This window comes from Alligator mississippiensis, chromosome 12 (genome assembly GCF_030867095.1).
Source record: "Alligator mississippiensis isolate rAllMis1 chromosome 12, rAllMis1, whole genome shotgun sequence".
NCBI classification, from domain to species: Eukaryota; Metazoa; Chordata; order Crocodylia; family Alligatoridae; genus Alligator; species Alligator mississippiensis.
Genome location: NC_081835.1, coordinates 15,301,503 through 15,325,048, shown reverse-complemented (window position 1 = coordinate 15,325,048; position 23,546 = coordinate 15,301,503). Strand labels below are relative to the sequence as shown.

The 23,546-nt window shown below is 44.1% G+C and overlaps 1 protein-coding gene across 9 annotated transcripts in view; it reads left to right on the top strand.

Annotated features, from left to right (window-relative positions):
- TMCC1 (transmembrane and coiled-coil domain family 1) overlaps positions 1–20,919 on the top strand; it is a 181,704-nt gene extending 160,785 nt beyond the window's left edge. For 7 of the 9 annotated variants that reach the window (XM_059715923.1, XM_059715924.1, XM_059715925.1 and 4 more), the window contains 3 exons: positions 6,003–6,925; positions 14,157–14,292; positions 16,342–20,919. In XM_059715923.1, the coding sequence (XP_059571906.1) occupies positions 6,003–6,925; positions 14,157–14,292; positions 16,342–16,656 (1,374 nt within the window). In that variant the 3' untranslated portion in view covers positions 16,657–20,919. The other 2 variants (XM_006274152.4, XM_019499566.2) reach the window with 2 other exon arrangements.
- Positions 20,920–23,546: the final 2,627 nt, after the last annotated feature.

Genomic DNA, 23,546 nt, shown 5'->3' with positions numbered 1-23,546 from the left:
CTTCAGAGAAGTTGTACCACACAGTAAATTAGCACCTGTGCATATATAATCTGTAGGAAGACCGGGGTGGAGAAGATTATTCGTAAGCTTTGTGGTGTAAAGTAGATCTGAAGGGAAAGCTTTCGTTGGGGAGCAATCCCAGGCACTTGAATAGGTCAAGCATTTTCATTTGTGAAGGCAGCCAGGGGATGATTTCCCCTACAAGGAAATAAAGGGACTACAAAACAATGTACAACTTGTCTCCATCTGGACTGGTTTATTTAACGTGTTTGGAGAACTTGATTTCAAAAGCTACCTGAGCACTGGAACATTGGCTCCTCTTAGCACATTGCTTTCAACGTGCTCTTCCTATTTCACCCATCAACATCCATCTTACCTAACCAGGCAAGATCTTCAGTGATCCTAAACCAGTAGTCTGTCCATAAGACTTTCTGATTGCACAGATTTTGATGAGAGTCTCCTAGGTCTTGTCTCCATGAGGAATTTGACAGGAATAAACTGTCTTGAAAGAGTTGTTCCAGAGTGGCATTCTGCAAACAAAGTCCTTTTTATTCTGGGGTAGTATCCACGCCAGGTACCTGTGTATTATAGCTATCCTGACATAGTTTATTTCCATGCGGGTACAACCTCAGAGTCCTGGGAGTGCTTTTCTCTCTGGTGAAGAGGGAGCAGCCCATCTCTCCGTTTTTATTATGTAAAGAGTGCTCTTCCACAAAGAAAGCCCAACTCGGGTGTGAGGGAGGGGGTCGGTGGGATTGGCATGATTTACAGGACTATAGTGGGTCCCACTTGCAACAAACCAAGAATTGGTGGCATTTTTTGGTAATAACATCTATGTTGCATTGACATGTGCACATTGCCATTTTGGTTACAAGAAACCTCAGCTTGGAGAGAAGCTGGTATTAAAGGTTGTATCAACCTTTAACCATCAATAGCTGTAAATCTTCATGAACGGATAAGACTCCTCTCACTGAAGCAGCCAAACTGCTTTGTAAGGCAATTGAGAGGAGTGATAAGATCAGGCTGACATGCTGGGTAAACAGGACTGTACACTAGTGCTGCTTTAAGGATGATGTCAAGTCAGAGAAGTCGGAAACTGAATCATGTATCTCAATTGCACGTGGCCAATCTGTATTAACAGGGAGCTAAGCCGTTAAGCCCATGTGATGGGCTGGGCTGATGGTCCCTTGGTCAGTCATCCCGCAGACAGGGTCATTGCTCGCTTTTAGGCTCGATGAAGTAATCTGTTACAGTCCTAAGAAAAGATTGTCGAAAGCCACCAATTCTAAATAGGGAAATGTAATTACATACTACTCTTGTCAAAATACATGTCAGTCCATCTCGGCATTTGAATGTCCTCTGTCGTTAGCACTGGTATCCTGTACCTTGGTCAGCAAATGCATAAATGCTAACTCTTTCCATCTTTCCATCAGGTATATTGAGTGTTTGTGATGACTAAGGGTACTTCAGCCACTGGCGAACACTCTGCAGTCACCCCAGACTGAAGAACCAGCTAATAAAACTAGATGCAACTGTTTTGCTTCCAAATGCCAAACCATATTCTTTTTACATGCTAGCAAGCAGAGCAATGCAGTACCAGGTTACCAGCCAGTGAACGTGTTGGCCTAGTTTAACACCAACCTGTGTGATGATGCCCAGGGGAGTGCTGCCTATCTAACAGAGGGCATCTATTGTAATCATCTCTTTGTATACTGTATTGTCTTAGGTGTGGTACACAGGGTAGGGAATCCAACACTGAAGCTTCACTGTGGCAGCCTTCTGTGCTTGACAGTGTATATCCTTCTGACAAATGTGGAAATGTTTTCTGTGCTTAGAGAACAAGCTGTAAATTGGATGAAAATCCTTATTTAAATAAGCTTAGCCCAGGGTGCTATCCAGTGTTTAGGTCTAACAATAGGCTGGTTCTTGGGAGAAAAGAACAGACACCATTATAATGTATTTGTTAGCAGTGCTGGGCATGAATTGGCCCATTTTCATAGTGCTTTAAAGGGTCACTGGCTAGTTTCATACAGCCTCAATCCAATAGAAATGTTTCACTTAAAAATTTTTAGTTTAAGGTGGCAGCAGCTTCTATAAACATACCCCCTTGGAATCTGCACACGAAACACAGCAACACTGTGCAGAAAAACACAGCAGAAAATGGTCTGGAAACAAAATCGGATGTTTATGGTACAAAATGCACAGAAAAAAATCAACAACAAAGAAAGAACTGAGGTGATTTTAAAATGCACACGTTCTGTCCTTGAGTTATACAAGTGCAGGGCATGAAGGGATGGGAGAGAACTGTTTAGGTTCCATGTTTTCCCTTGTGTTTTGCTCTGTCTCTAACATGTTTTAGTCTGATGTCCTCTAGGACAAATGCAAGAATAAACAGTGCTGTGACCTTCCTCACAGCAGTGGTTTGTTAGCATTGGCTCTTATCAAAATGTGAATAGGGCAGTGACCTGTCATGCCACTTTATCTGCTGTGTCTTGTTCTATGGTGGAAGGCTGGGGAAGGGAACACTTGGCTGGAAGAGTTGGTAGAAGAACCAGATCAAAGGGCTGCTGACCACAAGGCCAGCTTGGCTGAGTTGTGGGACTTTCCATGGCCAGCAGTGCACAAGGGAGCAATGGATCTAAAATCACGTTTAGCTGCCTCTGACCCCTCCGCATGTAGATGGACTGGGAGCAGCCTTTGGAATTAGAGCGAGGGTCAAGCTCATGTCTGGAGCTGTAGTAAGATGCCTACATGTCTATGTTCAAAGTAGCTTAAGGGTGAGCAAACCGAGACAGAGGCCAAGGGCTGTCTATCTAGTCACAAGACAAGTCTGCTGACTTTTTTTTTGTAATTGTTATGTAGCAGTTTAATCTGCAGAACATTTAACAAGGGTTCATTATTGGTTATTAATGAACGAATGCCAAAGAATGACTGACATGCTAATTCAGGAATGCTGTTTTAATGATGGCAACTGCAGGAGGAATTAACTCGGGTAAAATACAGTCCTGCCTTAGTTTGGTTTTTCTGATTATATTTTTCACACCCCTCCTAGTTGTGTGGAAATGTTAAGAGAAATAAGTAAGTCAATAAAACCTCAAGATAGACCAGCTGATGCAGTGAGAGCAGGGAAGAAGAAAAGCTTCTCTGGCACCAAGGTGGCAGTGAGTAAATGAGGAAGAGCAGGCCTAGTAACCAGGTTCCTGAAATACACAGCCCCAGGGACTTCTAAGGAAGAAAACTGCACCACTGAAGAGAGTTGTTAAAAGCTGCATTGTTTGAAAGTGAGCCCCAGTATTCCTTCCCCGGGACGGAGGAAATGAACTGAATGTTACGCAGGAAAAAGCTGCATCTGGAAAGTCGAGGTTCCAAGTCACCCTCCCGTTCATTCATTAGCATTTCCTAGAGTGTGTACTGCACCTTATAAAGCAAATTTCCTGCCAGGGAAGCTGTGAAACAGAAGCCCTGAGTCAGTTAAGTATGCTTTCTGTTCTGGGACCAGCTTGTTCTCAATGCTGATGTCCTGTGCAGTCAGGGCAGGAATAAACTGTTCTGCAGCCTTCCTGGCAGCCCGACCGACTATGTTCATTCCAGCTCGCGGCAGAATCGGGCGGTTTCTTCAGTACAGCTGTGACTCCTGCATCTCTTGCCTGTACAGCACAAGGGTGCATGGAAGGAGCATTACTGGCAGAGATTTAAAACATGTCTGCATCTCTTTATCTCCCTCTAGCAGTTTCTGCTTCATGCACCTTAGCCCAGGACCATACATGGGAAGTGGGAATGCTCTTCTTCTGTAAGGCTGTAACCAGGCCCTATAGGTAGGACTGAAGCTCATGCTTTCAGGTTCTGCCCCCATGCCACAGGCTTGCTTTAATGTTCCCAGTTGCATAGGAGCTGTCCCTTTAAAAATTTTTTTTTTCCAGCTTCTGATGATGTCACCTTGCTGTTTCTCACATCCCTTCCCTTGATAAAGGATAGAGCCACCCCCCTTTGGGGAGGAGCGACTGAGTAATTAGTGATTCATGGTTTCAGGTACTGAGCTACCTTCTTCCAGAGAGTTGAGTAGTTATGCTGGAGTCGGATGAGAGCAGGGTTCGTGTAGGCATGTTAACTCCTCTTTGTGGAAGCCATGCACTGGGAAAAACTGTTACACCTCAGAAAAGCCAAGGTATGCTACAGAAGAGGGAGAACTTTTTTTTAACCTTCATGGGGGCAGATGATTGTGGAGTGCAGAAATCCTCTAGGCTGTTAAACTGCAATAGCTGTGCATTCTCTACGTTGGTAAGAAGCTTGTTTCACTCTTTATCATTTCTATATCACTCATGCCCTGCTCTGCAAATCAGCTGCAAGTCTGCAATGTGAATGAATTTTCTGTTCTTCCCTGGAGGGGAGGTTTCTGTCTGTTTCTGTAGATTCAGTCCTGCAAAAACCAGCTGGGGAGGTGGGGGGGTTACAGTCCCCATGTTCAAAAGTATCAAAGGAAACCTATAGGTTCAGAAGCCGGGTAGTCCCTGCCTCGAACAGTACTTGTGTTCAGAGCTATTACATGCACCCCATAGGAGATTTTAAGGTTGCTATGTAAATGTATACCTACCTTTCATCTCCAGTTCTTGTAGAGAACATCTTTGGATTAGAGGTACATCTGTTGGCCACCAAGAACTTTTCTTAGCAATGAAGTTTCTTTGTTTCCAAAGTTTTGAATAGCCAGGTGGGTTGGTGTTCTCTGCTTGCATGGGTATCCTAGCATTAAAAGGCATTGGGAAATGGTCACCAGGATGGAGGCAGGAAAACTCCACACATGCACTGTATAGTTGAGTTTTTTATTTTTCTTCATTGTTGAGGCATTTTTGTTTGGTTTGGGTTTCCCCCTCCTCACCACCAAGGCAAATATATTGGTGTCTTGGTTAAGGTTAGAAAGTGCGTGGCAGCCAGTTCATATATTGCTCTTGGTCCTGAAAAAGGAGTTGTATCCTCTTCACCACCTAAGAAAAGAATCCTTCACCTGCTCATTTTTTTCTCAGTTCTGTTCTGTAGCTGCCAGCGTGCTTTCCTCAGACCTCAGTCTGATCCTGATTGTTGCATCTCACATTACTTCAGTATATGCTCAGCAGCCAACCACAGTAGTCCTTGGCAGGATAAAATGTAGCAAGTCCCAATTTAGATCAGAAAGCATCCCCCAAGCAACTGCACTAGCAGCTGAAAGAACAGCTTTCCTTCCATGCTCAGAATGGAAACCAGGCTTTGAGCTCTTCATCCCATACTGTTTATGTACAGCAGGACATTGTTTAAGAGGCATTTGGGTTTTTTGTTTTTTTGGGGGTTTTTTTTGGGGGGGGGGGTCCCAACTTAAGCTGAATTTTCTGACACTGACTTGAGGCTGTTGCCTGTTTCCCCTTTGCAGAAAGAAAGTCTGTGGTTTAAGTATTATATTGTTATAACAGCCGACTTTGCAGGCTTTGGAGAAAAGGAAAAGAAGGGGCCATATGCTGTGTGAGACCTAGCTTAGCAGGTTGTATGTCTTGTTCTCTGGTGTGTTTCAGTGTCATTTACATTTATTGCCACAAATACTAACTTATGGTGTAGGAATTGGTTTGTTTGCTGTATTACACTTAAAATAGATAGTTTGAGGGTTTTCTGTTCTCATTTCTTTCATTTGTCCCCTAGCCTTAATGCATTACATACTACAGACCAGACTTCCCTCAGCCTCCTAAGCAGTTGGTCTGAAGGCTGCATAAGTTTTAGCCCAATCAGCTAAAGCGGCTTTTGACCCTCATCTTTCTAGATGCTCATAAAATGTATATGGGCTCTCAAATGCCTCATGGAAGTTTGGAAATGCAAGAGTAATGAGTAAGACACAGGGGATATGATGGAAAAGGCTGACTTTAAAAATCAAGGTAGCAGATTATATTGCAGATTTTATGTCCATTTCCCCCCAATGACCTGGACAGCTTTCTAGATTGCCAAAGCAAGGGCGTAACCTTCATATTTTCTCTCCTTTTGCGTAGATTGAGCGGCTAGAAGTGAGCAGCCTAGCACAGACCTCCAGCGCAGTGGCCTCAAGCACTGATGGCAGCATCAATGCTGACTCTGTGGACGGGACCCTAGATCCTCAGCGGACAAAGGTGGCTATCACTCACCTACAGCAGAAAATACTGAAGCTGACAGAGCAGATCAAAATTGAGCAGACTGCCCGGGATGATAACGTGGCGGAGTACCTGAAGCTAGCTAACAACGCGGACAAGCAGCAGAGTGCCCGCATCAAGCAGGTGTTTGAGAAGAAGAACCAGAAATCAGCTCAGACCATCCTGCAGCTGCAGAAGAAACTAGAACACTACCACCGGAAGCTCCGGGAAATCGAGCAGAATGGCATCCCGCGGCAGCCAAAGGATGTCTTCAGGGATATGCATCAGGGCTTGAAGGATGTGGGAGCTAAGGTTACTGGTTTTAGTGAAGGGGTAGTGGACAGTGTTAAAGGTGGGCTTTCTAGTTTCTCCCAAGCAACACATTCGGCAGCAGGAGCCGTGGTATCCAAACCTCGGGAGATTGCCTCCCTGATAAGGAACAAGTTTGGGAGCGCGGACAATATTGCTAATCTGAAGGACTCCCTGGAAGAAGGGCAGGAGGATGGGAAGACTCTGGGTATTCAGAACTTTCAGTCAAGCCCAAAATACGGCAGTGAAGAGGACTGCTCCAGTGCCACATCAGGCTCTGTGGGAGCCAACAGCACCACAGGAGGCCCAGTGGGAGCTTCCAGCTCCAAAACAAATACTCTGGATATGCAGAGCTCAGGGTTTGATGCAATACTACATGAGATTCAAGACATCCGAGACACACAGGCAAGACTGGAAGAATCCTTTGAGAGCCTTAAGGTTCACTATCAGCGGGATTATTCCTTAATAATGCAGACTCTGCAGGAAGAACGGTACAGGTAAGCATGTTGTTCATTAGCCCCCATATTAACTGCTCCAAGTCAGAGCAATGCAGATCTCAAAAGATTCTGCAGACTATGGACCATAACTTTTAATTCATGTGTGAAACTCCTTAGTCTTCTCAGACCTTGTAACACAACTTTAACTGGTGTCCTCTGCCACTTCACTGTTCACCCCCTTTCAGAACAAGAAGGGAGTAGCAAAGAAGGGCCTGGCCTTGGAGCTGCGATTCTCAGGTAAGAAGTTAACTAGAGAAGGTTTTGAGACCTCATGGTAAGGAATGCCCCCCTCAGCTGTCATCACAGTATTCCTGTTCTTCCAGGTAGGGAAAGGAGGAGCACATGCAGGCGCTGCCCTGATTCATCTCCCTCTGTCCATGCTGGCCTAGACCTGCTTCTGGCTAGAAAAGTGGGGAGCAGAGACCTGACTCATCTCCCTTTAGTATCTAGCTCTTCTCCCAACATGTCCAGGGGCTCTCCCTGAAGATGTCTTCTGCCAGTATAGTCCAAGGCCAGAAGTCTTAGCCCTTGTCAGCTCCACAGTGACAGAGGAAGCTCAAATCTTAGCAGCCACTCCATGCTACATCAGCACACCTGCCACAGGAGGAACATGGCTGTGGAAACAGTTTGCCTGTATTGACCTAGCCAACGTTCCTCGCATGGCAGGAAGCAGCAGGAAGGTGGAGTTGCTTCAATGGCAGCAGTTCCTCATCTCTTAGAGCCTTCAGCTCCACAAAGAAGCTGTCAGCAGGGGGGACAGAGCGGATCAGAGCAGAGCTCCATATACTTTTAATGTATAGTGTATAGATATTTCTTTTGCAGCACCTTCCCCAGCCAGTCCCAGGGGTACAGAGACAAGTAACCTGTACTCCTCCATCTAGGATGCATTATATCTGTGGTAGGCTGCCCCTACCAGAGCCACGCTCTCTCTCCATCTGAACAGTTTGCCCTCCCATCAAATAGGGAAGCCTGTACTAATCCCCACCAGCCTTTTTTGTGGCTGTGTATAGGCCAGTCCTTACTAGCCATCCAGGCACTGCTGCCCAAACCCGAAGGGATTCAGGGACTGCGCCCTCCCTCTTGAAATACAAGGGAGTGGAGTAGGAGAACAGCAGGCAGGCATTGTTTATGGGGTTGTGCGCCATGTTCAGCAACGCTTGGGTCAGGGTGTCCAGAGCAACCTGGGCTTGGCCATGCTGTGCTCCACAGCAGGGCACAGGGGTTGTGGTGTATAGTGCAGCCCTTGCTGTGCTCAGCTCACCAAGAGAAGTTGGTGCCACAGTCCTGGAAGAGTTCTGAAGGGTTTGGGCTACTGTGATCTGGTGAAAGATGGTGAGCTTGGTGCATCTGCAAACCTGGCATTGCCAAGCCAGGCTAGGGTCAGTTTCTAGTCCTGTTTTGGGGTGATCAGGCCTTTAAAGTGACACCAGAGCTCAGCCCAGCAACATGCTTTTCACCTCAGTCCCTTTCCAGGGTTGTGGAATCTGATTTCTGTTCCACCTTGGAGAGAGGGTCTGCTTGTTTGTTACTGCTTCGGCTTCTCATTAGTCATCTGTTATGGAACCACATACACACTATAACACTGCCAAAATGACAGGCTGACATACATCATCAGAAATCCCAGGGGATCGTTGCATTGTTTTGAAATTGTTTAACAAAGTTCAAAGTTTCAGTTTAATGAACCTCACAGAAAGGGTAAAAACCTTTTTACCTTGCAGTGGGGCAGTGGGCACAAGGTATACTCCAAAATCAGCTTAGGAAACCAACTTTTGAGAAGACTTATCTTTTGGTTTTTAAGTATTCATGGATCTGAGAGTGACTGGAGAAAATAAGGTAGCAAGAAGACTTCGGAAGGTCACCCCAAATGAAATAAAGATGTGAATTCAAAGTGGATTAGTCAAACCCCTTTTGTGGACGCACTCATTCAGAATGAAAATGGCTCTACCTAGTTTAGCCTACTCCCATTATAACTTGTACCTGGTTCAGATAAATTTTGCTGAGCATCCCCATGTAGACAGCCCCTCAGAAATGACCAGTTAACTGCACATGGCAGTATCTGATCATCTGCAAGGACCTTGGACTAACTCGTGGCAAAGCAGGACTAGCTCGCAGTATTTCTGATTACCGAAGATATCACTTGGTTGGTTTTTTTTCAAATGCATTGGAGATAGAGCAAGTGCCCCTGTAAGATGAGAAAACTGAAACAGATATCTTAGTAATTTGCCCAGGAACAGAGAAGAAATCAGTGCTGGGATACAGAACTGCTAGCCTATTCTTATCTGTATTTCTCTTACGGAAAAACTGTTTCTCGGGGAAGAGAGAAACCAAGAGATTGTGGTTTGATTCATCAGGCCAGGGATTCATGTTAGACAGAACTGGCTGTTTCTAGGAATCCTTCAGAAACCAGCAGCATGTGCAGCTGTTCTAACGTGCAGTGTGAGACCTGCCTGCTGCTGCCCTGGGAGCACATCAGCCCTAGTACCTTAAGGGAGAACTAGCTCCTTAACTATTTTTTCCCCCACTGAATCTGTGCGGTGTGCATCCAGAGTCTTCTCCTTTTGTGCATGTGCAGAGCCTCTGCTTTGCATCAACTTCATTTCTGTCTCCCCGCCGTTGCTTGCCCTGTGGGCTTTCCATGACCTGCCTGGTTCCCTCCCTCCATACAGCTCTTGACTATCACTCAGCATGGCTTCTCTTGTACGATGTAGCTCTGGGGGAGTTGCCAGTGCAGTCACTCCAGTTCTTCCTGTATCTGCCTCCCTTCCCCCTCCCCTGCACTGCAGGTTGTTCCAGCTGTCCTAGTGACACAGTGCCAAGGCTGTACAAGAGGCTACCTGCCCATTGGCTAGCTGATGTGGCCCCAGACAGTTTAACCACTCCTCCTGGAGCTGAATCACGGAGGAAGGAAGATCCTAGTCTCGGCTTTTTGCCGTCTTTGTGTATTTTTTTTCCCAATTTGGAACAAACTCCAAAATAGCCTGTTGCTTATCTCACCCTTTGAAAGGTGGCAGCTGCTTACTGATAGCAGCAGGGACTTTCTGTGCTGTCCAGAAACCAAAATAAAGTTCCCACTGAGTATTTTCACATTTCTTGTCCAATTAGAAACCTGCTTTCACACAGTGAAAGTATGAGCTCACAGGTTTGGAATGGATCCAATTTGAGGCTTGCCTTTTTTTTTGTTTCTTCTTTTTAAACCAACGTTATTGGAAAGTGTAGTCAGATCTCACAGGATCAGTTGCAAGGGATCCATCGGGCAAAACTCTACCACCTGACACCTTTAATTTATCCAGATAGTTGGTGGTTATATTTGGATGGGACCTTGTTTTAATTGCACCCTTTTTATTTAAAATACTGCTTGCTCAGTTACCCTTTGAAGCAGAGAACTGTCAGGACAGATTTTCAGTGGTGTGTCATGTGGCATAAGTGAGTTCAGGGCAATAAAAACCTCATCATCAATTAAAAATCATCATCGTCTGGCAAGCAGGTACTAAAATGTTCATGCCCAGGTGTGGACATTTGTGCTTGGAGCTGAAAGTACGTGTCGGGACAGAAAGCAGGACATGCTGTCTTTGGAGCAGCACCGTGCGCCTCTGTGTACCATAAAGGTATAAGTCTTTTGACACATTGCAAATCTTGTTGCTTTTAGCTGCCATTCTTCTGTTGAAAGCAGCCAGTTAGCAGAAGAAATGTACTTGGATGACAATGAAGTGAAAAGAACTATGGGAACAAGTTATGATAAGGGTACAGTGAAAAATGAGATACCTGTCAAGAGGTGCATTTGGAAAGGTAGATTTACCGCTTGCTTCACAGCGTGCTTAAAGATCTGTCAGCATCAGTTTGGAATGGCTGATTCAGCCCGACTGGGCAAGGCGTTCAGTGCTGATAAAATGTCTGATAACATCCCTGCTATTATGTGTTCTGTGTTGGGCTTACATTTTGCAGGTATTAGTTTAAAAATACATCGGCATCTTAAAAATGACACTGTTTCTTTCCATGTCCCTCTGCAAGGTTGCTGTGCACTGTTACCCCAGTTAAACAGACCTCAGAAGGAATGGGAAACAAATATATAACACATGCACTCTAGAAATCCCAAATTTGTTTAGAAAACGTGATGGCATTGTTGTTTGAAGTTCTTTATCACAGAACTTTCCAGGACTGGACACAAGAATTGCACCCACTAAAAGAGAGGGTAATGTCCATCCTTTGTGTCATGGGATGTTATTCCTACCTGGGCTGGGTTGGTCAGTCCTCCATTACTGAAAACATCTCATCCTACAGTTCCTCTCAATTTCAACTTGTTTAATTTGGAGGGGACCATGCACATTTGAACGGGGGGGGTGGGAACGGGACATTTTATGCTCAGCAGGTAAAAAGACATGCCAGCTGTCAGGATCTGCTCAGAGGTTAGGAATGTTAAATAGCCCAAACAGAGCTGGTTGTGAGCAGGTGAAACACTTACAGGTGCCTGGTGAATGCAGATTATCACGTGGCCGCATTACACAGGTGGCTGTATGTGTGGTGTCACTCTCTCACATATGGTGTGTGTGTGCATAGCACTGGCCTCTCTTTACAGAGGTTTTATCTTTTCTGTTTTGATGTCATTTGCTGTGGTAATGTGCCTAATCTAAACTGTCCCACTTTTTTCCTCAAAAACCTGCCTTCCAATCCTGTACTTTATCACAAAACCAACTTTTCATCTCCTCAAATATGATAGACCAAAAAAACCATCCAATCTCTTTAATTCTTTGAACTCATAGATGTCAAAATAAAGAGTAAAAAGAAGACAAACTAAACTTAATACCCAAAAGTAAATAGGAAATCTCTCTGTACTGACAAATGTTGAGTTGTGGTATGGGCTCAAGTCAGTCTGCACAAGCTGTGGCTGGCTGGCTGATGTAATGGGGCAAGCAGCCTTTGTGGCCAGGCAAGTGGGGTGAAGTTATTGGTGATTGTGGAATAAACCAGCAGCCCTAGCCAGCATTCCTGGCCCTGGGAGGCACTGTGTCAGCTTCCTTGCTCTAATCTGTGTTATGCCCAAATTCTTTAATTTGCAGATTTGAAGAGTGTCCTTTTGTTTCTTGTAGATTGAAGTATGTACTGAAGTTATCCAAATCCATTTTTTGCTGTAACAGAACAGGATTCAAGCTTCTTGGCAACCGCTGTATTATGGAGACTGTGGGGATAGGGATAAAGACATAATCACGCTATTTTCATGAACATGCAAGTCCCTTGGGTGTAATAATAAATTCTTGGAAAAGTTAGATTTGAAATGTATTGACATGTATGTATGTATGTAACATATTGACTGTTTTCCCTCTAATCTTTATGCTGCGTGTAGCATTTTTTGTAGGTTTAGATCTGAACTTTGCTTTGGTTGCTGGCAGGTTTTTATTAAGAATCTTTTTGAATCCGGGATCTGGAGGGGGAAGTAGGATAACAAATGGCTATATTAAATAGCTGGTCGGCCATCGCATAGTTTGATTTCCTAGTGCTGACACATGGAGTCTGGTTTTTTTTGGTTTGGGTTGGGTTTTTTTGCCCTTAGCTGCATCCCACACTCTGTCTTAATTGCAGAGATGCTTTGGAAGTTTTGGGAATGAACAGCATCAGTTAGTGATGTCCTTTTTCAACGCAACTGGATGTCCAAGTTGATTGCTGTTGTTTCACAGTCTGACATGCCACCTCTTTTGTAGTTCATAGCCGAAACAATCATCAAAGAGTGGACTTAAGTAAAGCGCTGCTCTGTAGTAAATATTCATTCTCTTTTTTTTTTTTTTTTTTTTTTTTTTTTTTTTTTTTCCCAATGAAAACAAAATGCACATTAAAGAAAGCTCAGGTCTAGGAACTAAGATTGTCAGCCAGTTGCTTGGAAAACATCAAGTAACTCTGCAAGAAAAATATAGGATTTGTACTTTGTCTTGTGTCTATTTAAACATTAGCTGTTCAAATGAAGGCTAATAGTTGAGGATTGTTTCCTGTACATTTATTTATATGGAACCAGAGAAGAATTGGACTTAAAACAAGATGAGTCTTGGTTTTAGTTTTTCCCTCCAGATTTTTCAGTGGTTTGTTAGCATTGTTGGTACAAATGGTGAGAGCCTAACTGAAAAAGGTCACTAACATTTTTGCCATGTTCTTTAAGGTTGGTTTTGAATAAGGTTAGATAACGTGGTGGTGAAACGCCAACAGCAGCAGTAGCCGGGTCTGTGCTCGGGTACCCACCAAAGCTACCACTTGTAGCTGAACAAACAGTAGGATCCTTTAATCTAGACAGTGCCTAATTTACTATATCTAGACACTTGGACTAGTCTCTTAAGTAAACTGAAGTACAGAGAGGCTAACAAACTGTATAAATATTTAACCAGTTTTGAGGGGGTGTTGAAACCTCATTGCTTGTAAAAGCACTTGGAGATCCTTGGATGAAGAAGCTGTGTGGAGACATATTTGACAATGTTAAAATGACATTATAGAATTAGCACTGAGCAGTTACCTGAAGCACTGTTAATAAAATAAGAGTTTTTTTTCTTCACCCTAAAAAGAATCCTTATGCTTCAAATCCCTGAAGTAAGGATCACTTGCAGTCCATTCACCCCTAGAAAGCTAAAGAAATGAGCCTGTAGGCACATGATTAATGTGCTTTTGTCATAAATAACAGAACGTGGTAATTTTGTGAATTGGACTGAACCATTCACAGAGGTAAAAATTAAAAAAACCAAACTCCATCCAGGTGACCTTTCCACATAATGAGGCAATACTAGACAAGACAGTCACATTCTCTGTCTGCCTGAGAGATCGGTCATCTAATTACTGTATCATTTTCTTGCCTGTTGCTGATTCAAGTGGAACTGAAAATACCTGTTGTTTGGTGCTTGGCGGGAACTCAGCTTGGTGGTTTAACGCACAAGAGGTGGAGGAAGGTGATACAAATTATCTTCCTAACTCTCTGTCCTTGATTTCCTATGTGTTACTGTGGACGAGGTCTTTAGCACCTCTGTGCTCATGTCCCCCAAATTATCTACCTTTTCCTGTTTCACAGGTAGGGCTTACCTCTCCCACAGTGAGGAGGCCTAGTTCACTGAGATTGAGCAGAAGGGCTAGGCAAAGCATTTTAATGCTGCTGGTCATGCTGGCTTTGAAAAACACCTCAACCATTCACCTTGAGATTGTTGATTTAGTTCTGCTGGCCCATTCTCATTAACATACCCCCTCCTTTGACATTTCTCATTTCTAGATGTGAACGACTTGAAGAGCAGCTGAATGATCTGACAGAGCTCCACCAGAACGAGATCCTCAATCTAAAGCAGGAGCTGGCCAGCATGGAGGAGAAAATTGCCTATCAGTCTTATGAGCGAGCCCGAGACATCCAGGTTGGTGAAAGAAGCGAGTAGGTCACCTCCTTGTCAAAGGACAGGATGGCAATAGCAGTTCCCCCTGCCTCTGAAATGTTTTCTTGAGTCCATGTTTGTATATTAGCCCTTGCTTTCCTGCATAGTTATGTAGACCTTCCAAGCGGTCTTGATCTGCCATTAGTTCTTACAGTTGTTTCTCTAGTTCAGTCCTGAGGCAAGGGAAGCCAGTGTGTGTTTGCTAGCTATACCGGCAAAGATGTCTATGTCTGTTCAGAGGAGCTTGTCAGCTGTCCCACAGCGGGATTTGTTTTTGCAGGGTAAAATCAAGTGGGAGCATTTTTCCATCTTTGGTAGTGGCTATATCATAGGCTTCTGTGCAAGCGTTGGGAACTATTAGACTGGGACATAAGCATATGAGGCTTTTACGGCAGTACTTCCAGGAGACTGATTGCAGGATTTGTGTGTGTGTCTCACTCATTTTAGAGCAATTGACAGAAATGTTTTGATGGAAAAACAGTAGCTGGCTTTGTGCATCCTCTGTGTCCAGGCAGGAAACAATCCATTCTGCTGTTTGTGCCCAAATAAAGAGCTATTTTTAAGAGAAAAGTTGCCCTCGGTATGCAAAGCATCTAAAACCCAATAGGCTTTGAAAGCAGGGATTTGTAGAGTTGGAGGGGTTTTTACAGACACAGATCTGTAAAAATACCTGGGATTTGACTAAACCTTATGAAGGCCCAGTTAGGAACAGACCCATAATCTATTTTAAATCCTTGTTGTGTTAGTTTAAGCAGGCTTCTCTGTTCTGCTGAGATGACCTGCAGTATTTATAGCGCGTGCTGAGAATTTTAGGTCAGAGTGCTTTCTCTTTCCCTTCTCACTGAAGAGTTTTTTGCCAGGTGCTTTCCTTTTGGTTATGCCTCTAGACTGGGCTGTGGGGCTGGCCAGGTTACCGTCCTTTCAGGTTTCCTGCTAATTGGTTTTGCCTAAAGCTGTCAAGTATTGTTCTTTATGGGAAAGTCCCCAAGCTCTATTGACCTTCACAGCCTGATTGGAGTTTTCTGTAGTGGCAGGTAAATGCAACATGTACCAATGACCTTTATTATGTTAGATAAATGTTTGAGGGTGGCAGTGTCATGGCCCTTGCTAGGATATGCATCAGGCTGCCACTTTTTGAGTGTACTGCAGTGCCTGTATTGCACATACCTTTTAGTTGCACCAGGGCTGAAAGGTTAAACTGAGGTTGGGATTGATCAGTAACCTTTTTTCAGCTTCCATTTTTGGAGCATTTCTCATGCTCCAGTCAAATCGATCCTGCAGTGCTACTCTGGGAGTTTCCCTGCATAGAAGAGAGCTGTGGTTAACTTGGATAAGTGGGAAGTGGCATTTCTAATTCACGTTCTAGAGAATAGGGATCAAACAATAAAGTTGCAATCAGAATCCATTTTTCCAGGTGGCTGCACTAGTGGCTGCTCTCTGGTCTGCCCAGCAAGGCAGGGTACTTGACCTCAAATTTCATTTTGGCCTAAATGAGGGGTTCTTCCACTGTCCTGAGAGAGGAAAAGGCCCTCAGTTGTTGAAGGCCTCAGGCCCTCAGTAAGTTCTCCTTTCAGGGTCAGACACCTAGGTGTCAAACTATTCCCAACTTGAGAAGAGGAATGATGCACTCTAATGTGACCAGTACAGGATACAGCGAAGCAGGCCATTCTGGTGACACCCCCAACATGCATTTCTTTTCCATAGTTGGACAGAAGACTGACATTGCCCTGACCCCTCGCACATCCCTCTCATTAGCACCAATGTAAATCAAGAATTGAGAGTTGTTGCATACTTTGTTGCAACCTACAGTTCCCAGTAAGTGAAAGATTCAAGACTCCGTGGGAACTGGCCTGGGCTCCTTTCCTACTGCTGCAGGATATGAAATCTGTCTGGGTGACTCACATCCTGCAGCAGGTGTACAAGGCCTGAGGAATGCAGCCACATCATGACTTGTAGTATCAAAACACCGCTGAGGTGTAATAGCCTGCCCTGCAAGCACTGAAAACATGACTGTTCCCTTCTTCCCAACAGGAGGCCCTCGAAGCCTGTCAGACCAGGATTTCCAAGATGGAGCTTCAGCAGCAACAGCAGCAAGTGGTGCAGTTAGAGGGGCTGGAGAACGCCACTGCCAGGAACCTGCTGGGTAAATTCATCAACATCCTCCTGGCTGTCATGGCTGTTCTCCTAGTCTTCGTCTCCACCGTGGCCAACTGCGTTGTCCCCCTCATGAAAACTCGCAATAGGACGTTCAGCACTTTATTTATAGTGGTTTTCATTGCTCTTCTGTGGAAGCACTGGGATGGCATCACTAGCTACTTGGAACGGTTCTTGCTGCCTCCCAGATGATGGCACGAGGCATTGGCTGCATTGCCCCACACATCCCAGCACTTGCTGGTGGATGAGCGTCGCAAAGATTAGTCAGCACCGACGCTGCTGAAGTTTTAAAGTGTCCGAGTGAATTTGTTTACATTTAGAATAACGTTTTTCTCTGCGAGACGCATTGCAATAGTATTTTTTAGATTTTATTCAAGAACTCTTTTTGGCGAGAATCCTGGATAATTTTTATGTAGCATGGTTCTCTTTGGATGCAAATCTTCAGATTCTTTAAGTGTACAAAAGAATACAGTGAAAATACACAAATGTGGAGCACACCAATGGGCAATTTAAATTATGGTTTGAACTACTGTACTAAACTTGGTTAGGAAGAGGAGAACACGGTTAGCTTAAATAGCCAAGATTAATCTAGCGCACAGCCTTGTGTGATGGTACCACAGCGAACCTGCAACGCTAATCTTTACTGTGAAGCCTGCTCACATTCCATGTCCGAATGTATGGGTTCAGGGTGTTTTTTTCCTTAAGGAGGGGGAAGAAAAACCAAACACATGGATCCCTCCCCCTAGCTCAGCTCCTGGGTCGGCCATTTGTGCTAATATGACGTACAATAATTTTCTGTGAGGCCGGTTACCTTTTGCTAAGTATACAAAGTGGAAGCGTTATGCCGTACGCAGTAACTGCACAGTTGTACTACAGTATTTTGAAGTAGCCCTTTAAATACTTATCTTTAAGCAGGAGCCCTTGGTCGCACTTTTAAGGTTTTTTTTATATATGTATATTCACAGATTTAAAAAAATTCGAACAGCATACTTGAAGAGTGTAATACTCAAACTCTCAGTGCTTCCTTATTGTTTCTAATAGGATTTTTTATTATAATTATTATTATTATAATTATTATTATTATTATTGGGGGTTTTTTTGGAAGGGGTTGGGGGGGTCGTTTTTTCCTTTTAAATAAAGAAGTGATGTTTTTAAATGAAGAAATGCGTGAATAATTGTGAGCCGTCTTGTCCTGAAACAGTTTTGAAGAGGGCAGGAAGGAGTTTCTAGTGAGAGCCTGTCTGCTGGAATGCAGTGCTGTTGACATGCCATTTCTCTGTCCTCCCATGCTTGCGGATGCAGCATCATGATCAACATCCGCCTTTCCCACACATTTTTTTGTTACACGCTTCTCTCTCCTTTCTCCTCTCTGGTGGGTGTGGAAGAGAAAAGGTGTCAGGTTTCTCTTTCCCAAATCTGTCACTCTTGGCCTCACAGTAGTTAAAGTACAAGCAAACAATTTCTTTTCATCCCATTTGGGAGAAGACAGGGTTTTTTTAATGGAAAGAAATAAGAGAAAAAAAAAAAAGTTCATTCAGAAGAGTGATTCTGTCATAAATATCCCTGAAGATGTATTTTTAAATAAATCCCTGATAACTGAAACCAAAGTTGTTCCACCCCCCACCCTTTCCATCCACCATCTCTCTAAGATCATCTGTCTTTGTTTAGAGGACACCTTTTTATGCTGTGTGTATCCATTGAGCATGCCACAGAGAGACTCCCCTTTTTCTCTAGTTGGGAAGGCAAGTACTTAAGGCAGATGCTGTGTCAGAGCACTAGAAGAAATGTCAGTGACAGATGCAACTCCTGTCTCCGCACTGTTTTGCAGTTGCTCGTTGTTACAGGCAGGGCTTCATATCTAAGAACTCTGGCTTCACTCTGCTTTTCCTTCTGGCTGAGCATCTGCTTCTACTATAATAAGTCCTGTTCTTAGTTCCATCCCAGGGAAATCAAAAACTGGATAATCCAGTAGATTCTTTCACACCATTTGCAGTATTTGGTCAGGCTCCTTGTTTTCCTTTTTACTTGGCCTAAGTTCCACATAGGAACTAAACAACACTCAAGTGACCTAGAGTGATACGTAATAGGAAGTGTAGGGATTTGTGCTATTGTGTAAACACCAGGCCCGGGGAAATTCCCCAGAACTAGGCTAGCACCTCCTTCTCAGCCAGGAAGAAGGTCTTACTCTTCTAGTTGCTGAAGAAAGACCTCCAGTTTCCAAGCTGTCATCTTCCTCCTTCAGAGATTCAACATATCATTTCCCTAGCTGCAGCTGTCTTTAAACTCAGGTATCCCACGATTATTCCAGCCGCCTCACTATGCCATTGTGGACTAATCCGTTCCTGTCCTTGTTAAAAAATAAATTGCCAATTGCAGCTGACTTGAGCCAAAAATAAGCATCATTATTTCCACAGAGCTGAAAATGGAGCATGGATTATATAACATTGCCCTCTTAGATCGCAATCACCAGCTAAGGTGAAACCCATTGGCGTCACGATCCTTATCTGGTTGGTAAAAAAGAGATCTAATCTGTTTTCATTCATTCACGTGATTGATTCTCCTTTCCTGTTGGGTTTCCTCAGTAACTGAAGTAGGAAAATCACAGTAATAAACTGCTGGTATGTTGCCTAAGAGCTCTCTTACCTCTGTTTCTGCAAAGCAGTCTTAGCATCTCTATAGTTTTGGTTGCACAGGGCGTATCTATGCAAGGTGCTACTGTAGAGTCGTTACCATGCATTTATTTAGTACTTGTATTAGCAAGTACTAAATAAATGCACAATAACCAGAGTTACTGCAGAGTAGCACCTGTGAACATCTTTTAAGTGATGCACAGTAGTGCAGCAGCCTAATAATACTGTGCAGTAGTGTATTAGCGCTGTCTGTACTGTGATGCACTACTGTACAGTATTTTTTTGGCTACTTGTGTAGATGCGCCCACTGTAACAGTTTGCAGTAGGTTTAGTACATGATCAAAGCTGTTGGCATGAGTTGAAAGCCAACAGATTTTTACACTCAACTCCATATTTTAATAATATTTGAAGGAAATATTTGTCCCCTTTTTATCTCCTGTGTATCCTAATTTGATTTCTGCACTTTGACTGTGTTAATCTTCTTTAGAAAACAATACCTGCATTTCCCAGAAGGAATGGGCTTCATAGAAACTCTTCACCTTAAAACTGTTTTGTGAAGGCCAGTTATTTGGCCCTGGACAATGTCTGTCTGTCTGTGTGTCTCTCTCTCTCGACAGTTTTCCATTCCAAAAAGTTGTCTGCAGTTAATGCCATTTATGATGCTGCATCCACTTTTAATATCCTAACGCAACTACCATATGTGAGTTGCCTTTTTCTTTAGCCGAATGGTTATTTCCACGCGCACCCCCTTCAATCTGAAGGTCTGTGATGAACCTCTAATACTTTTAACAATGATTTACACTGTTGGAAATGTGATGCGAGCTTCAGAGCTCCCTTTTCTTGTAAGTGGTTGTGCTCGTTCTCTTTAAGATGAAGCATTCCTGGATGACTTGTAGAAGACAAGTATCTGCCATGAGTGTGCATGTGCGTGAGCCTTTTCTGATGTCTGGTAGATTGTGTGACTGCCTCTGAGTTGCAGAATGTTTCCCGGAACATTTCCAATTTGGAATTGGAGCAATTCTGGAATGCTTGCATATTGTTAAGCACATATCAGTGAGGCATATAAAGAAGGGAAGCATGTCATGTACCAGTTTTTGGTCAAAGAGGAGAAGACCTTTCAGTGAATTCCATGGTTCACATGAAGTTCATCTCTTTTCCCAGTCTCCTCTCAATTAAGAAGTTGGGGAGGGAGACTTAAAGCAGAAAAGTTATCATTTTTAGACAAGTTCATCAAATTCACCTTCCCCTCAGTCTCATTAGTTTAATGATGCTGAGCATGCTCACGGCAATTACTTTATTGGTTTTTTTTCCCAATCTAGTGAGTATACTTGGTCTGATCAAATTAAATATTGAGTTCTGTACATGTTGCACAAGGCCAGAAGAGACGCTGTCTTTCAGCTTTGGGAAAATGTTCATTTTCTTTTAAACAAAAAAGCAGCAGTATAACAAAAAAAGAAGCCAAGCTACAAAGGGGTCTTTTTGAGATTGGACGGCTTTGCCAGTTTTAAGTGAATTCTGAATGTGGCTACAAGTTGAAAACCCTGTGTGTCTGTGTTTGTGTATGCCAGGTGGAATCGTTGTAGGCAATTGACTTAGCTGTAAGTGTGGTTTTTAAAAGTGTAAGAAAAAAAATAAACAGCAAAACTCACTTGCACGGGTTGAAAAGTACAGAAATGACACTTGTGAACGTAACACTGTAGTTTATAGATCTTAAGCTGCTAATTGTTGAGAGAGATTTACATTTGTCTTGTCCGATCGTCACAGATACATCTGCGACACTTTTACTGTATATAAAAAAAATTTAAATAAAGACCTCAACTATTAAGACTGTGTTGTGACTTGGGTGTTCTCAGGTGGGTGTGAAGAGGCCCTGCTGAAGTCTGTAAAATGCACTGAGCCATTTCATAACCATTTAGCATTTGAGTAAAGCCCTCTACCAGTCCCATAATTGGAAACCTGCCTGTAATCCTGTGTATACCTGACTGATCCATAGGCAGGGCAATAATCAATTGCCTCTTGTTTTTTAGTTTCTTTCCAATACGGTGGGCGGGGGTGGAGGGATGTCATCATTCTAATCCCCTTCCTCTCTGTTTCCTTTCTTTTTGTCCAGTATCTCCATGACCCTAACATCAGGTTGTTGCTGTGTACAGGGGCTTGGCCACTTCCCTTCAGATATTACCTTATGCAAGCACCTTACTGTCTTCTAATGTATGAATCCTCCCTCCTGCTCTCCTGCATTACCGAAGGGAAACAAGGAGATGAAGTCACTTGCCCAAGATCTTTCTCATGATCTATGCCAGAGTGGAAAACAAGGGTGGGATGGGAGAGCTGGGAGTGTAGGGAGTGATCTTCCTGACCCAGATCAGTCATTTGACCCAACCAGTTCAGGAATTGCCATGTAGTCCTTGGGAAATCTGTGGGGAAACTGGTTAATGATGCTCACTCCTAGTGCAAGCAAACAAACAACCGCACTGCAAAGCTATGTCCACCCTAGGCAGTCACAACAGAAAGGCCCTGGGTGGAATAAGCACTAAAGCCAGGCTTCTGCAAAACTCTGATTTCGAGAAAGCTCCATGGCTTGCAGGAGGCCCCTTCTAACTTGGTCTGAAAGCAGAATGCATGCAATTGTGGGAGGTGTCATTCAGGCAGAGGTGGTACCCCACAGGAAGGAGTCAAGGCATTACCCCCAGAACCTACAACTCCTAGGATGCGGTGCTCCAGGAGGGGAGCTGTGCTCACAATCTTCCTGTTCAGCTGTTGGGAATCACTTCACCTTTCACTGGCAAAGGCCATCCATGCAGATCAGCACAAAGCACTTTGCTGTGCCAGTGCCATGAAAACATAGGTTACCAGGGGCCCAGATGTATCTTTATGGATAAGCAAGACATCCACTCTCTAGCTGGAAGCATCTCCCCAGCAGGACCTTAACGTCTTCCTTTAAAGTAAGTGGCCGTATCTGGTTCATTGCTGAAATGGGGCCTCCATGGGCAAGGTCCACAGTAACTGCAGAGGTTGAGGATACAGGATGTTTTTATCAGCTAGACAGAGCACTGTGGTCTTTTGGCAAGAACAGCAAAGGCTTGGTTCTCTGCACCCCTGTTACTGCAAGCTATAAAAAACTATGTGATGCCCTCCCCTGTCACTGAGTCCTGGTTGCTAAAGGGTTAACTCAAAGGAGCTCTCACCTCAACACCTGAATCATTAAGCACATGGACTTGGTGTTTCAATCCTTAGTGAAGAGTAGTTATTACAGGGGAATTGGGAAGATGACTGAGCAGCAGGGCAGGAAAGGTGGAAATGTCTGGCATGTTTTCAGTCCAGCCTCTGATAATCCTCAGCCTGCTCTTTGAGCAAGGTGGGTATGCTGTCCCCAGACACGCAGTCAACGTGCTTGGAGGTCTGCAGGTTTCCTGGGGGAGCTTATGGATATTCGCCTGCTGTTCACTTGCTGACGTCCTGTGGAGAGCTGAAAATCCGACACCAGCCCCTTTTGCCTGGAGAGATGCCCCGATCTCCATGTTTCCATGTTGGGAAAGTGAGCAAGGCATTTTATCTCAGTGCCAGAACTTGGCAGTGAAAGCATTTCCCTTGAAAGAGAAAGACATCGGAGACCTCCTGAAGGTCTGTTCAGGTAGCTCAGAGGAGCACCTGAAGGTAACCCCACAACAGTTATGTGCCCCAGCTTGGCACCTAACTTTTGACTCTGGATGTATTATTATACCTTTCTGTTGTCACTTCAGTAGGATTTCTGGAGCATTACCTCACCCAGATGTTATTGCAGTCCAGATGTTAACAGGAACAAGTGTTGCACCACCATGGAAGAAACTAATGTTTCCAAGTAAAAGTGTGTGTGCCGCTGGGCCATCTTTAGTCTGTCAACTGCCAAGAGCTTCAGTGAGAAAGGAAAGGGCTGAGCCAGTGAGTGGGTGAGGCTGAGGACTGGGGAGGAGAGCACTTTGGGAAGAGAATGTGTGATCCGCTGGGACAGTTCTCTGCATCCGTTTCTAGGTTTGTCCCCTGGATGCCTCAGATGCTGAAGGTGTGGGGACAGCCACCTTAGCTATCCTAGATTTGAAGGTGAGAAGACTGCTAGGTGTGGGAGGGAGGGACAGCACTGGGTTGTGATCACTGAATAAATGGAGTTTGGAAAACAAGTGCTGGTAAACCAGACATGTCCCATCCATCCAGAACAGCCCCCCAGTGCATTAGCTCTCCTGTGACACATCAGTGAAATAACCTGCTGCCCATTTAAAAGCCATATGTACCAATGTCTTACCTTCTACAGTTAATGATCCCTGATTCTGCTAGAACTGAAATAATTTCCAGTTTGTTTTTCACCTGCTGTTCAGGTTCACCTTCCCTTCAGCTGGGTCAGTGGCCTAACCTGGGTAGCGTCAGCCTTGTTTGTCAGCTCCTCTCTTTCTGGGTCTTTGTGCAGTAGCCCAAGCTGTT